The following is a 15,276-nucleotide window of genomic DNA, read 5'->3' as shown; positions in this document are numbered from 1 at the left end:
TTCTCTCCTGCAAGGGATTAGCACTTGCATAGAGTCTTAGAGAACTGAAGGTGGGAAAGTAAATATTTTAAACTCTCTAGATGTGATGGTCTTAAGATGCACCAGCTCCTGCTATCTCTACTTAAGCAAATCTCTCTTTAATGTGACAGGGTGCTTTGCTTGAGCAAGGAATGAAGGATCACTCCTACATCTACATTTATATTTGTCCCAATGGCTGAGATTTTGGACACCCAGTTCCCATTAATTTTATCTTTAAGATCTAGCTTTTTTGCTGCCCCAAGCATGGCAGGCAGGCTGCCTTTGGCGGCATGTTTGCGGGAGGTCCCTGGTCCCACGGCTTCGGCGTACCCGCTGCCAAATTGCCGCTGAATCTGCGGGTCCGGCGGACCTCCTGCAGGCACGCTGCTGAAGACAGCCTGACTGCCACCCTCGCAGGGACCGGCAGAGCGCCTCCCACGGCTTGCCGCCCCAGGCATGTGCTTGGTGCACTGATGCCTGGAGCCACCACTGTTTAAGATCTCTAAGAATCACTGGATATAGTACTAACCATTGATTTGGCGTGAAGTCTGGAAAACAGCCTTTTAAAGCTTGAGTGTTAAGTAGAAAACATGCAACTAGCCTGTTGCAGATTCCTTATTCTTGGAGCAGATCCTGGCTAGAACAGCCTGCTCTAACCTATGCCAGTTGACAGCAACCCTGATATACGCTGCCCCTCCCACAACACAACTGCTGTGTCAGGAGCAGCTTTGCACCATTCAGAATTCAGGGAGAATCTTCATCTGGCCAAATCCAGCAGTTTTCTGGTCTGTTTATGCTTGAAGGGCAGTGCAAAGGAACTAGAAGACATCAGAGAATGTGTCCCCGTACTCCATATTTAAATGGGATTTAATGCTGGAAAAAGTGAACGTGGGAACTGAGAGAAGTACTCATTGCAAGTGATTTAATAAGGAGAAATAACTTACAGCAATGAGCTGGTAAGAGTTATTCATCATGGCTATTAACATGTTGAGTAGAACAACCAGCGAGATGACATTATAGGTTCCAAACATGGTGGCCCCAACAAACTCAGTAAACTCATGTCGTGCTTTTACATTAGTCACGTACAGATTGATGAGACCAAATACAGACCAGAATAATGACTGTAGTGTTTCAAATAGTCTGAAAAATAAATAGATAGTAATTACAGAAAATATACATATATACCCAAATCTTTCCCCACATGCACAGTTAAAGCATTTTATGATAGCAGAGGACAGGATTTTCCCCAATATACACAAAATTATGCAATTTTCCAGGGAAATTTTGGTAAACTTTCCAAACTTCAGTCCTTAAAGCCAGGTATCTAAATACATAAATAGGCCCTTCAGTAAGTGGCTAATTATGTTCAAATCACTGCCCAGCATCTCTGAAAATCAGGCCAGTTATTTAAATGTAGGTACCTACACTTGAACATTTTTGGCCCACATGCCTAAGGCTGATCCCACTGAAGTCAATGAGAGCATTGTCTTGACAACAGTGGGCCAGAATTGGACCCCGAAATTAAGCTGGTGTCTGAATTTCAGCAGTGGGTTAAAATGATTTGTTTGTATCAGTAAACAGTTTGTATATTCAATTGGTAGGGTGCTTTGAAAGTCTTCTAGATAAAAGGAGCTGTAGAATTCGAGGGGCATTCCCACGCATACATTTTGTTTAGTAAAGAGCTCAGAAATTCAAAGATAAAGCAGACAATCACAAAAGGACATTGTGATTCTACAGTTAAATTATATAGTATCCCCTTAGAGCTATGGCAAGGACAGCAGCTAGGATGTCAAATAACAAGGTGCCATCTTTGAAACAGATCCGCAGGAGCTAAACAGTTTGAAATAATATCACTTCTTTGTAACGTAAAGCTGTGCTAACACACTACAAATTATTATTTTGAGCCCTGATCAGCCCTATGCTCCTGGGCAGTATGGCTATGGCTATGCAAGTCCTAGAGCCTGATTCTCCTCTCTTTTATATCAGTGCAAGTCAGGAGTAACTAAACTGGATTCTGGAGTTACAGATGTGTAAATCTGGTGCAAGTAAGTGGAGAATTGGGCCCAGGGTGCCTCCAAGGAGTGGCTGTGCAGCATGTCTTGCTGCAGTTCTTGGAAAGGCATAGACAGAATGCACCACTAAACTCCCCTGCTGGAGATTTCTCATGCACTAAAGAAGCAGGAGCCACCACAGCCTGCCCAGACAGCCTCTTTTACGGCCATAATCACTGCCAGCACCCCTCTTCAGAACCCCAGGGAGACAGCCAAATGATCATTGCCTCACTCAACGTCACCCTGATGGGGAAGTGGCTCTTGGTCCAATTTAAATGTAGGTGAGTAGCTAAATATGACTTACAGAACTCAGCTGGTAACAGCTGTTTGTATCAGAAGTCTAATTTAGTGTGGAAGGTGAAAGTTCAAGTAGAGAATTAAGATTCATTTAATATCGATTGGGCACTAACCTTGTTACTTGATATAGCTAAAGAACTAAAATCACTGATTTTCAAAGTGAAAGCAAATAAATAACTGAAACTCATTATTATTTAGCCTTTGAGACAAAAGTGAGAATGTAGAGATTGAACATTTACAAGAAATTCAATTGAAGGTGGCCTTGCATTCAGGCTCCCTGGCAGCTTGGACTGAATTTTTTTCCTTGTCCTGCTTCAGTGGAACCTTGTACATCCAATTTATCCACACACAAACAATCCTGAAGTTTTTGAAAACTAAAGTTGTTCAGAAGATGACACTTTAATATTAACAAACAGACATAGAAGAAAACCACAGCAACATTTGCCCGTAGAAGAAAACTCTTAGCAGGTTACATTTATTTGTTTGGAGCCAGATCAGTATTTTATTGCCAAAATAACGCTATCATCCCATTTATCTCATTTTAGCTCAGACCCTTTTAAGTTACGTCTGTGGACGTCTTTCTAGCATAGACCATATGTTATCCTAGACTGCTGTAAGTATTTATTAATTATTATTATTATTATTATTATTTTGTATTGTATGACCTAGAGACAGTCATGGACCAGGATGCCACTGTGCTAGGTGTTGCACAAATGCTGAACAAAAAAGATGTCTCTTCCCCAAAGAGCTTATAGTTTGAGCCAGTCTAAGTAGAGTTTACAGTAAAATATTGCATGTATCAAATGAAAAGTAGATATGCCACTTACGTTGAAAATGCATTATTCTGCTTTTCACACCGTATTCCTTTGCAGCTGTTGGGTTCATTTGTTTCATAATAGAAGTACAGCTGGTTCAACCCATTTGCAAAAGCTAGCAGCACGAGACAGTATATGAATAGAAACTTTAAAATGTCCAGTAACATTCTTCCTAGAGATATTTGCAGAGGACCCAGGTGAGAATTTGCAGTAAATAATGAGATCAAGCGCAGGGAACTAAAGATGTTCGCAATAGCAAACAATGCCTCAGCCACCAATGTGGGGTGCCACATATCCCAGCTTTGTCGTGGGAGTAACCCACTATACTGGAAAAAAAAAAGAGAGAATTATACTTTTGTTTTCATATAGAAATCAAAGTTGTTCAGTTTCTTTGCTGAGCCATTCTGTTCAGGCATGAATAACACAAAAATTAGCCCTTTTTTGGAATGGACTACGTCTGGTTTGTCTCTTCAAAGGCGTTCATAATCTTAATATTAGAACAAATATGGCTTGTGTGTTTGTCCTTATCCAGACCTTCATCTGAAGGATAATTTATATTAGACTTTTTGTATTTTGTTATGATTTAGTTGCAGTGAAAGGATTACACGTCTGGTCTTTTTGTAACTGTCTGTGACAGACAGTAGAAAAGCAGTATACACTGTAATTGTATTTAGCAAATTTATGAAGGTCTGGCTCTCTCAAAATGTAGGAAGTGGGTGCTGGATCCTGCAAAGTCAATGAAACTACTCAAATGAATAAAGACTCCATATATAAGCATTTGATAGATCAAGGCCTGGATAATCACTGAAAAGTTGCTATACAATAGATAAAGAATAAGAATATCATTTAATCTCTAATATTAAAACAATGACAATATCTATTTGTTCTCCCTTTAAGCCACGCCTAATTGTTTACTTACCTCATTTTCAGTCAGTCTGATCCTTGTAATCATGAACCTTTAACAGTCCAGGACTACCGATAGGTTCCATGAAGTTGAAATGCATTTTAAAATAAAACCTTTTTTAAATACTCTTCTGTAATTTTTACTGATTATCTATTGAGTACCTTTAATATACTCTGTGCTGTACAGAACATATCAGAAGACACAGGGCTAAATTCACAAAAGGACTTATGCACCTAACTACCACTTTAGGAACCTAAATCCCGGAATAAGGCCCACTGGGATTCACAAAACCTCTGTTCAGCTGCTCCCAAATACAGTTGGCATCTAAATTCACTTGGTATCTACATTTTTTCAGTAAAATCTCCCTAAGTATTTATGTTTCTGCCTCTGTGCATGCACACTCCTACCTCACACCAGGTATCTGGACTTCATAGCCCCAAAGCAATGCATGAACCAGGGGAAGAAAGGCATTGGAACTGTGGGGCCTGATCTGGTAAGCATGCTCAGAGCTTGCCTATGGCGATCTGATCTGGTAAGTGAGATCACACAAAATAGCCAGTGGGGGAAAGAGGACCTCCCTCAGAACTTTTACCTCAGTGTACACAACTGGGGTGTGGGAGCTGACCAACTCAAGTTGCAACTCCAACTGAGAGGGAGAAGGGAGATGAACTGGAGTCTGCTATCTCTCAGCTATAGGCCCTAACCACTGAGCTATGGGAGAGCCTGAGGTGAGACCCCCACAGTCTCTCCTGTTGAAGCTGTTTCATGTGGATTAATAATGAAAGAGTCACTGGGTCAGAGAGAGAGAAAGAAGAAACAAGCATGAGAATAATTCTGTAGCCTCGTGCTGAATGCATTCACTCGGGCAAGGTGGGAGATCAAGTATCCATTGTCCAATGACCTTTTTTAACCTTCATCTATATTCGTGGGGTAAAGTTGTATCCCACAAGCATATATATTGTGAAAACTCATGAACTGGTGACCCTCCAGCTATGCTGTTTTAGGACATTTTCACCTAGGAGTATGTACACAATTCAGTGACATTTTTTTAAAATTAATTATAAAAAACATTTTTCTGTATCAAAAATGTATGTAAGGTACAAATGTATTCCAAATGTGTTGCTCTATTATTTTGTCCTTTGGTTACACTGACATATTTGCCACAGTCAGCTGACCAGAAGAGCCACAAGCAATGTGGAGAATGCAGTGAATTTGTGTGTGGTGACCACTCCACATTGATCCTCATGTGAAAATGGCGTATAGGCTCACACTGAAGAGATCCTTGCTAGTTCTTTCAATTTGCTAGTTAAATAAAGGTTTTTTTGTCTCAAACAAAGAAATGTTCTTAATTTCTGAATGCACTGGGGGGAAAACAATCCCCCACAACACAGTTAATGTAACTTTTTCATGACAATGGATTTTAAATAAAAAACATTTGTCCTAAATCATTAATGACGTAGCCACAGTGGAACAGCTTCAACAGGCGAGAGCGCCACATCAGCCCAGTAGTGAAGGCACACACCTGAAAGGTGACAGAACCAGGTCAAAAGCCTTTCCCTTGAATGAATACTTGAATCAGAGCCTCTCACAGCCAAGGTGTGTACCCTAATCACTAGGCTAAAAGTGATTCCCCCCCCCAGACTTCTTGCAAAAACCACATAGGTGCCAAGAAAGGGTTTGCCATGGAGAATCCCAAGCAGAGGGAGATGTCTCCCTCCAGCCTGACTTAAGTGCCAAACTTCCACGGGGGTGAGGTGGGGTGGGGTGTCTTAGGACACATCCCTCTCTTCCGCATATCCCATTGACTAGATTAGCAGAGGAGATGCCTAGCGTGCTGGCTTTTGTGAATCCCACTCTGAGACACCGCTCCCTCCCTATTCACTGTATAAACAGATTAGCTGTCAGATGTGGGTTTTGTGAATCCCAGTGATTTTCTAGGTGCCTAAAAGGTGTGGCAATGTGAATCTAGCCCATAATCCCTGTTGAAGTACTTACAGGGATAACAATACTTCCCTATCTCACAGGGATGTTGTAAGGATAAATACTTTAAAGGTCATTGATAAATACTTTAAAGGTCATAAATACTTTAAAGTGTGTTGAGATTAATTGATAAAAAGTGCAAAATAAGAAATAGGTAATATTACTATTACTACTACTAAAGTCTAAGTTCAATAGACACAAGCTACATTTGCTCCCTCTATGTCAAGTCATGTCTTGGTGCTTATATGACCCTCAATACAGCAGCACCTGGGCACCAATCATTAATGGATTCACCTCATGGAGGTAGGGAAGTACTATTATCCTCATTTTACTGACACACAGGAGAGAAAAAGTGACTTAGAGAGAGTCACACAGAAAATCTATGACTGAGCTGTGGAGAGACTCAGCCATGTTGGAGTCCCAGCCAGTGCCCTAGCCACAAAACCATTTCCTTACTCTAGTGACCTTCCTCATAAAATCAAGCTTTTGTTACCGCTGGCACGGTAGAGCCAATACAGCTATGCAAGAACAGGACACATGTTATTCTTCCTCATGCATCATTAACCAAATCATCAATTCAGGTCTGATTGTAAAATCCTTATTACTGGTGATGACATAAGTGGCAGAAAGAGCACAACTTGTGTTGCAGAGCAATGGCTGAGTTTGCAATGCTAGCAGTCAGCAAACTGAGAAAACTGAATATAGAAGTTACTGACAGAATAAAAGTGCAACTCCTCAATGTCCTTTTCACGGTGACTTTTCTGAATAATATTATTATATAGTATAATTTAGACATCACTGTAAATGTACGTGGCACTTTTCTAAAAATATAAGAAGAAACTGTCCATGTACTGAAGAGCTGACATGCTCTGACTGAGCATTTGTAGGTGGAGAAAGAGGGAGAGGAGAACAGGAAACCTGCCAAGTGCTGGGGATATCATAAATGAAGGCATGTAGCTGATAAGATTGAGAGAGCAGTGGGAAGAGTGGATTGGAAGGAGTTTAGAGAGTAGAAAAGTAGTGAACAATTAAAAACAAAGATGTCATTAGGAAGAGGAGGTTGTAGTGACTTGAAGGGGATGGCTAGGAACCTGGATATGCTAACAGACCAGAAGTCATTGAAAGGATTCACAAGGAGTATAATGGGGCTGGGAAAGTAGGAGAGGAAGATTACTTTAACTACAAAGGTTTGGATAGATTAGATGGTGGAGAGTTGAGAACAAGGGTGAGCAGAGAAGAGAACTGAAGGAAGATATGGCCAATATATGGACAAATATTTTAGTAGGGGAGATTATATGAAAGGATGGATGTTGTTGATTTTTAAAAGGAGAAATAGGAAGAAGAGAATTGAAAATTACAAGGAGATTGTGAATCTGTTATATGGCCAGAAATGTGAAGTGATAGAGAAGGAAGGTAGTGGGATGGAAAGGAAAGAATGATACATTCTGTTTTGGAGAGATATTGTTTGAGAGGCTGGAGATGTCAGAAGGACACTTGGAGTTACAAGATTAAAACATAATGAAGGAGGTGAAGAGTGGAGATGTAGGTCTGGAATCCAGACCACATAAACGCATAGTTGAAACGTGGGAACAGATGAGGTCAAGAGGAAGATGTATAGAAGGGATTGAGAACAGAAACTAGGTTGATGCCAGCAAGTAAGGTGTAAGCAGGGAATGAATTCTTCCCTGACAGCTAGCTGGGAGGTGGAGAGACTTTGGGTGTGTTTATGTAAATACAGTTTGTGCCTGCTCTGCTTAGATATCCAGCAAATAGAGTGATGTTTTGCTCAAAGTAATTAACTTTGGCTGGTGTTGGGTTACAAGTTACTTTAATATTGAATGCAGGGGGAGTGAAATGCTGTTACCAAAATGTTGTAATTATTGTAAGAATACAGGGAAGCAAGATTGTGCTTAACCTGTCTCAAATGAGGGGGGTCACCTTCAGCTGAAAGGACCTCGTTAAGCCAGGGGCTCAAATGCCAGAGCCCTGTGAAAGTAAGAGGGGTGGGAACAGGTGTCCCAGCCAGGAGGTTGTGGACTCTCCCTCAGAGTCTCCAGACTGGATTGACCTCTTCCTCCTGACTATTCAAAGAAAGCACTAAATAGGCTTCCTTGGGAGCCTCTTTTGTTATTTTAAATGCTCAGTTACAGCTGAAATCAGTTGTGGTGGGATGGTATTTCTGCCCAGACTGCTAAGAGCTAAAAATCATTAAGAGACTGATGTGCAGAGGTCACAGAAGAGAGGCAGGTGGCAGCAGAAGGTGACTGACAGTCAGCTGGCAAATGAGTGGCTGGTGAAGCAGAGAGTTGTAGTGAGTGGCCAACAGGGCAGCTGGTGGAGAGGTGCAGAAGAAGCCAGCAAGGCAGCAGGAGAGAGGGTCAGTGGACGAGCGCCCGAGCAGCAGAGCAAGTAAGGTGCCTCCTTATCTCCACCCAGCGTGGGAGGTGAACTCTGCAGATGCACCTCTGAACACTGGGTCTGCACTGACCAAGGACAGCAAATATGAATGGGGTGCAGATAAGGGATGAGCATGCTAAAGGGACTTTTGGGTTGCTGGACTTAAGAACCTGAAGGGAAAAGGACACCGGCCACTTCAGGGTGGGTCTTTTGCTCACGGTTTATGTTTATAAACCCTGTTTGCAGTATTTCCCCAAATTAATACCGAGTTACTTCCCTCCTCTTATTAAAAGTTTCTTTTTTACACTCAGCTTCTGTGCTTACGAGTGGCAAAGTATTGCCTCTCAGAAGTGCCCAGGGGTGGTGTGTAATTTCCCCAGGTTACTGGGTGGGGGTTTGAGCCGGTTCTGTGTTGTATCAATGGAAAGGAATCCCTAGATATTGAATCTGGCCCTGGTTGTGGCTGGCTTCGCCTGACAGAAAGGATACATTGGGAAGAAAGAAAGATGAAGATCTATGGATTAAAATGCTGACTGACTATTCATCAAGAAAAGAGATGAACCAGGAGAGCACAGAATCACAGATATCAAAAGGAAAAAAAAGGAGGAAGAATGAGATTGACTGACCATGTTAAAAGCAGAAGGAATATTAGTAAGAGCAGAAGAGAATAACTGCATGGCCAGGCCATGGAATGAAAAAGATACTAGCACAAATTGATACCTATTGTTTGAGAGACAGGTTTGAATAAGCACATTTACTCAGGAGCTCAGTAACTCCTGAGAAGTGAAAGAGAAAAGGGAAAACAGATCATTTATGGGGGAAACAGCCCATTAAAAATAGTGAAAGAAATATTAGCAAATGGGCCACTCTAAAGATGCTAATATTTATTTCATTTTTGTTAGTTTTTTATGAACCACAAGTGGTTGTTTTCTCCATAAATGATCTCTTTGGACATTCATCCTTTATTTCTCAGGAGTTACAAGGCACCTCAGAATTATTCTGATTATAATCTGTTATTCAAACTGCAGATTCCACTTTGTATTGTCTCATTCTCCTTCCTAATCATTATGACTGAAATCTGTAAATGTTCGTGGAGTGCAGTTAGACATTTCACTGTATATCAAATGTCAGAGCTCTGTAGGACTCTCAGCAAATCGAAGAGTTAATGTATTTCTTTGTGTGCACTGTAATTTTATAATTTGTGTCTACAGTAATTTTATATTGAAACTGAATATACTATACTACATATTACACGATATAAACTGCATCTTAGATAAAGACAGACCAGGATGGGACTGAAAAGGGACTTGCTTAATAACAAAGTCAAAAATATCCTTACTAAAAGAAACTAAATAAACCCAGTCAAAACTTCTCACCTCCACTGGCTTCCAGTAAATTGCTCATTCAATAGTTTCCTCAAAAACAGTATGTGTATATTTAGTATATTAATTCACTTTAGTTCATTTGCACACTATAGGGTTATAAAAAGAATTAGGATATGAAATGACTGTTTGATAGTATGTCAATATAGAGTCATTACACACTGAGTAATACGAAATGAGTACAGGAATGTGAGATTTCCCATACAAGAGAAGATCATAGATACATAAAGTATTTTATCTTGATTCCAGCAATGGCTTATATTCAGTAATTCAAAGAAGGTAAAAACACAAATATATCCTGCCACCTCAGTAATGCAGAGCTTTGATTCTGCAGTTCCACAGTGCATGGGACTGACTTCAATGGCCTTTGGATCAGGCCCTCTGTGGAGGGTTCCTAATAGATCATCATCTTACACCAACGAAACTCTGATGGAGCATGAGTTTTGATTTCTTGGGTTGCTCATATTGTAACAACTGATAGAATTTCTGCACTCCACCTCCAGCTCAAACACAACCCGTTGGCATGTTGCCAAGGCAATCATTTACTTAATAACTATTTAATACATAGGGGAAATACATAGTCCACACCTATGGAAAACTGAAGAAAGCAAATATGGACAGTTTAGAACTATGTAAAGACTAGAACTTCAAAGCAAATTTATCATGTATATTAATGATGCCAAAGGAATATGAAATAACAGTTCCTGATAATTATTCACAGAAAACCATACACAAGATTAACATCCAAGACAGTTGTAAGCATTGGGAAGGTGGCCAGATAATTACTTTTTACTCTCTAGAGCAGAAACCATAAATTGCAGAATTATCATATGATCCTAAGGAGAGACAGTGTGGTCAAGTTATTATATAAATGTGAATAAGGAGACCTTGTTCTAGTTGCAGCTCTGCTACTGACTATCTTTCCGACCTTAATTAAATCACGTATGACTCTTGATATCTCAGTTTTCTCATCTATAATAAAAGGGATAAATATTTTTCCTACCTCTGTAAAATGCTTTGAAATTCTTGGAAAGGTTAATTCTTGGATGAAATTCAAATTATTGTTATTAGGCCATGTATGTCACAATCTGTACTGTACATTTCAGAGAACCAGTAGAGAAAAACTGAGAATAATCAGCCAAAAGATGTTAAACAACAAAAACGAAGCACAAAAATTATACTTTTTCTTACTGTGCAGTTAATACGCCAGTGCAAGTGAATGTCTAATCTTCGGCATTGGCCAAATATCAGTTAAAACCTTTTACAATGCCAGAGAGACAGGCTAAGCATCCTAGTGTTTGAAGCACTGATATTTAGGGGAAAAAAACATCCTTGTACTAATTAGCAGAGTAGATTCAATATGGAAAGGACTGAGACAATAAATATGGAGCCCAACAATGTAGTTTAGATACAGAATCACTTTTCAGGATAGAATTACACTCTGAATATGATCTCTGCCCCCAGAGTGATAGAATTACACAGCATTACATGCTAATGGGTGAGAGGCAATTATTTAGTGACATCAGCTGTGTGCAATTTCTTACACAGCTGAAAACACACAGTAATGGAAGCCATGCTTCAGTTTAATAAAACATTAAAAGCATCCTTAGGTGTAATGCATCGAAGTGAGAGGAGTACTTGACTCAGCAGTACAAAACATACTATAGTTTCAAAATATAAACAGAATCCTTTGTTTTACAGCATAAACAGTTCTATTTGTATTTATAATCCTCAATTGAAGCAGATACAGCCCTTAACATAAATCATGCCTTTATGAACTTAAAATGTATGAGACTACAATACATTTATAACCATGTGACATTTAACTTGTATGTTGGTAGATAAACAGGTATAAGAGACAAGGCCCTGATCTTCAAAGCTATTTACGCACCTCAACTGAGGCTCTGGACCCTGGTCCTCAGATGACCATAAGACACACTTATCACTGAGGTGGAAGAATGGTCAAAGAACGCTCTAAGATATCCTTTTGCATTTTCCCAATTCTGGACCTAACTATGGGCTCCTCTAGTGCCTGATGTAATTTAGAGCAGCATATGGGCTGCTCTAAATAACATTCAGCTGCTTGCAGACTCAAAAGTTTGATATCAGCAAGCATTTTTTTCTTCCAGCAATTAACTTTTTTTTTTCTTCTGGGAACATCTTCCACATCAGGGAGTAGCATTGAGCTGCTATGCCTCTTATACAAGGAAGCTGGTTAAGATGGGTGTCTGGCTCAAATAAATTTGTTAGTCTCTAAGGTGCCACAAGTACTCTTGTTCTTTTTGCAGATAGAGACTAACACAGCTGCTACTCTGAAACCTGGCTATGTTGTGCCACTAGAGTGATACACAACAGGTAGAACACATTTGAGAACTGGGCCTATATAATTATTTCAGTAAATACAGGCAAAACTATATTTCAGAAAAAATAGACATGCAGCTTTTAGCAAATGAAAGTAAAGGTCATATTTTATAACATTTTGGTAGTGTTTGTAATCCTAGGTCCTCATTTCTTGTACAACTGGAAAATAATCATATTTTAAGAATTTGAAATGAATGTGATTGATTAAGCAATTAACCACTCATTATTTCAGTTGCTTATATCAGAGGCAATATTTATATACTCTGATTTAATCATTTTACCAAAGGAAAGGTGAAAAAAAGCAAGGACAAAAAAGCTAGTTGGATTTAAAAATCACAGGCATAACAAAACAAATAATTTCAGAATTAAAGGTAATATTTTATGCACTTCTGTGTTTACATTTGGAGTCTGATTAGCACCATAACACTAATTTGGAGGGTAATGGATGCATATTACTTCATACATTGTCACCTTGGAATCTGATTACAGAAGGCAGAAGCTGCCTGGGAGATGAAAGGATTATTATGATTTCAAATTAACATTGTTCTAAAAGGAAAAATTGGATGTCTACAATGTTTTAGAAAGGTTTAAATTACCAATGAGGTTGTTATTTTGCATTTTGGACCAATAAAAAGGCTATTTCCTAGTCACTGTATATGAAACTGTGTCTGCATATCAAAACACATTCCATTAGCTTTCTGAATAAAAGGAGGCAGATTTTTCTCCACCTTTTCAAATATCTTTGCTCTACCTGAGTGATGCACGGGGTCTCGAATCTGGCCACAGCTGCCTAGATGAAACTTCCCCTGAGAAGTTCTGAATGGGTGTGAAATCAGCACAAACAGCTACTATGCTACCCCTTGCCCCCTACATACTCTGCTGAGATGCAGCGGTTCCCAAAATGTTGGTTGCAATTCCAAATGGGTTTGTGCCATTAGTAGATGGGGTCACAGGTCCAAAGGACCAGATTTGAACCACGAGATGATGCCATCCGCCCCTGAACGTGTCCAGACCTGCTCCTCAAACTCTGCGCCGGGAGGTTGCCATTTTGTACATCTAAATAGCAGCCAGCTCATGGCATGACCTTGCATGTATGGTGAATGCATTTTGTAAAATGGCAGCTTCCTGTTGTGGTGTTTGTACAGTAGGTCTCGACGCATGAGCTGTGAAGAAGTGGTTGTGAGGATGCCATTTGCCCCATCAGGCTGTGCAAGCATTCAGCTGAGACTTGAATCCAGAAGATGCTTCTCTGTGGGCAGCAGCCTTCTCAACAGAGCATCTTCTCTGCTTGAGTGGGTAGGAACCTGTGCTAGCTTTTTCTGAAAGGGAATCTGAAGTGGCTTGGAAACTCCTTAAGGCAGGGCCCATATCTTTTTATGGCACCCTGAGTACCTTTATGGCACTCAAGCATAAAGGATCATTGTAAGTCACTGTCTCTGTGCTGCCGTAGTATCAGCACACAGGGCCTTCCTAAGTCCTGGCCTCATCTGCTTAACTAAGAATTCCTCTTTCTGACTTGTGAGATGAGGCACAATGGACTCATTTTTATGCAGGGTATCTGCTTCATCCTCCAGCAGTGAGTCTAGTAATGCAGGTATGTGCAAAAAACAGGCATGCAAGAAATGTGCAGGCAAATATGGTGAGGCTTTGCATATGGTTTCACCAATGTTTTTGTCAAGAATGAAGAAAGGACAAAATGCCTGCTATGTCACACACACACAAGCTTGAAGCCCAGTAAACTTAAATGACCCTTGTAAGCCCTTCATAGGGAACATGTAGGAAAACCAAGGTCATTTTTCCCGAGCTGGAAAGAAGAACTTTCATGTCAACAAGTGCAGTTCAAAAGAGCCCTGTCCATCTCTGACCACACACAAAAGGCATCACCTGAAGTGAGTTGCTGCCTGGTGCAGGCCAAGAGATTTTGATTTTACCAGATGAAATCAATGTTGAAGATAATGTGTGGGGAAACTGAGGCAAACAAACCCAAAGACATACTACTCTCCAACAACACAGTGAATTGAAGGATTGAGGTGATAGCAGCAGATCAGGAAAACACACTGATGGAGAGTCTGAAAAACACAGATGCTTTTGTTCTTCAAGTTGATGTGAGCATTGAGGGTCCTGATGCACATATCTTGGCTTTTGTGAAATACATGGAAGAGTGCAATTCTTGAAGACATTCTATTGTCTCCCTCTTCCTGGACACAAGGAAGCACAAGGAACGTTCGATGTACTACATGGCTACAAGCAAAACAAAAATGTCCTTGGTGATCACATTGTAAGCTTTTGCACAGAAGGAACTCTGTCTATGGCAGGCCACCAGCAGGTCTGAATGCCTTGGTAAAGAAAGTTGCTCTATCTGCTCTGTGGACTCACTACATGAATCACAGAAAACAACAGGAATAGAAAGCTGTGAGTCCAGAGCTAGGTGAATTTTTGCAGTATCATCTATTGTGAACTACATCAAGACTCAGCCTCTTTGCACACATCTGTTTGCAAAACTGTGTGAAGACAAGGGATCTGATCATGACACGTTTTTATTTCACACTGAAGCTCTCTGAGAAAAAGTACTGGGATGATTTTTTGAACTGAGAGATGAGCTGTGTGCTTATACAATGGACTGCAAAAAGAGTGAATTTGTTGATTTTCTAGGTGACCAAAGGAAGAAGTGCCTTCCTGGCCAAGTCACAGACATATTTAGGAAACTGAATGAAATGCCTACAGGTCTGCAAGGAAAGAAAACCCACATTCTTCAGCTGAGTGATTGACTCATAGGATTAATGAAGAAAATTGTTTTCTGGAAGAATTATCTATTAGAGACAAATGAGGAATCCTTCCCACATCTTTCTAATTTCCTGGTTGTCAGTGAAATTATTGAGCTTCCCACACATGTGATGGCTGAACAGCTCAGCCAGATGGAGGAACAGTTTGCATCCTTTTCCCTCAACTTGGACATGACAATGTGTGATTGGGTGTGAAACTACGTTCAGTGCAAGCCTGATACCATGGATTTGCCAACAGCTGAAATTGAACAGCCCATCAAAATGTCCTCTGATCAATTCTTGTGAGTA

General features: G+C 40.2%; 1 protein-coding gene across 2 annotated transcripts in view; it reads right to left on the bottom strand.

The window, feature by feature from the left end:
- The window catches only part of TRPC4 (transient receptor potential cation channel subfamily C member 4), a 195,085-nt gene that overhangs the window by 17,186 nt on the left and 162,623 nt on the right, over positions 1–15,276 (bottom strand). For both annotated transcript variants that reach the window (XM_050937174.1, XM_050937176.1), the window contains 2 exons: positions 3,194–3,507; positions 963–1,158 (listed from right to left, as the gene is read on the bottom strand). In XM_050937174.1, coding sequence (XP_050793131.1) covers positions 963–1,158; positions 3,194–3,507 — 510 coding nt within the window. The remainder of the gene's footprint in view (positions 1–962; positions 1,159–3,193; positions 3,508–15,276) is intronic.

Source organism: Gopherus flavomarginatus, chromosome 1 (genome assembly GCF_025201925.1).
Source record: "Gopherus flavomarginatus isolate rGopFla2 chromosome 1, rGopFla2.mat.asm, whole genome shotgun sequence".
Lineage (NCBI taxonomy): Eukaryota > Metazoa > Chordata > Testudines > Testudinidae > Gopherus > Gopherus flavomarginatus.
This window is presented reverse-complemented; position numbering and strand designations above follow the sequence as displayed.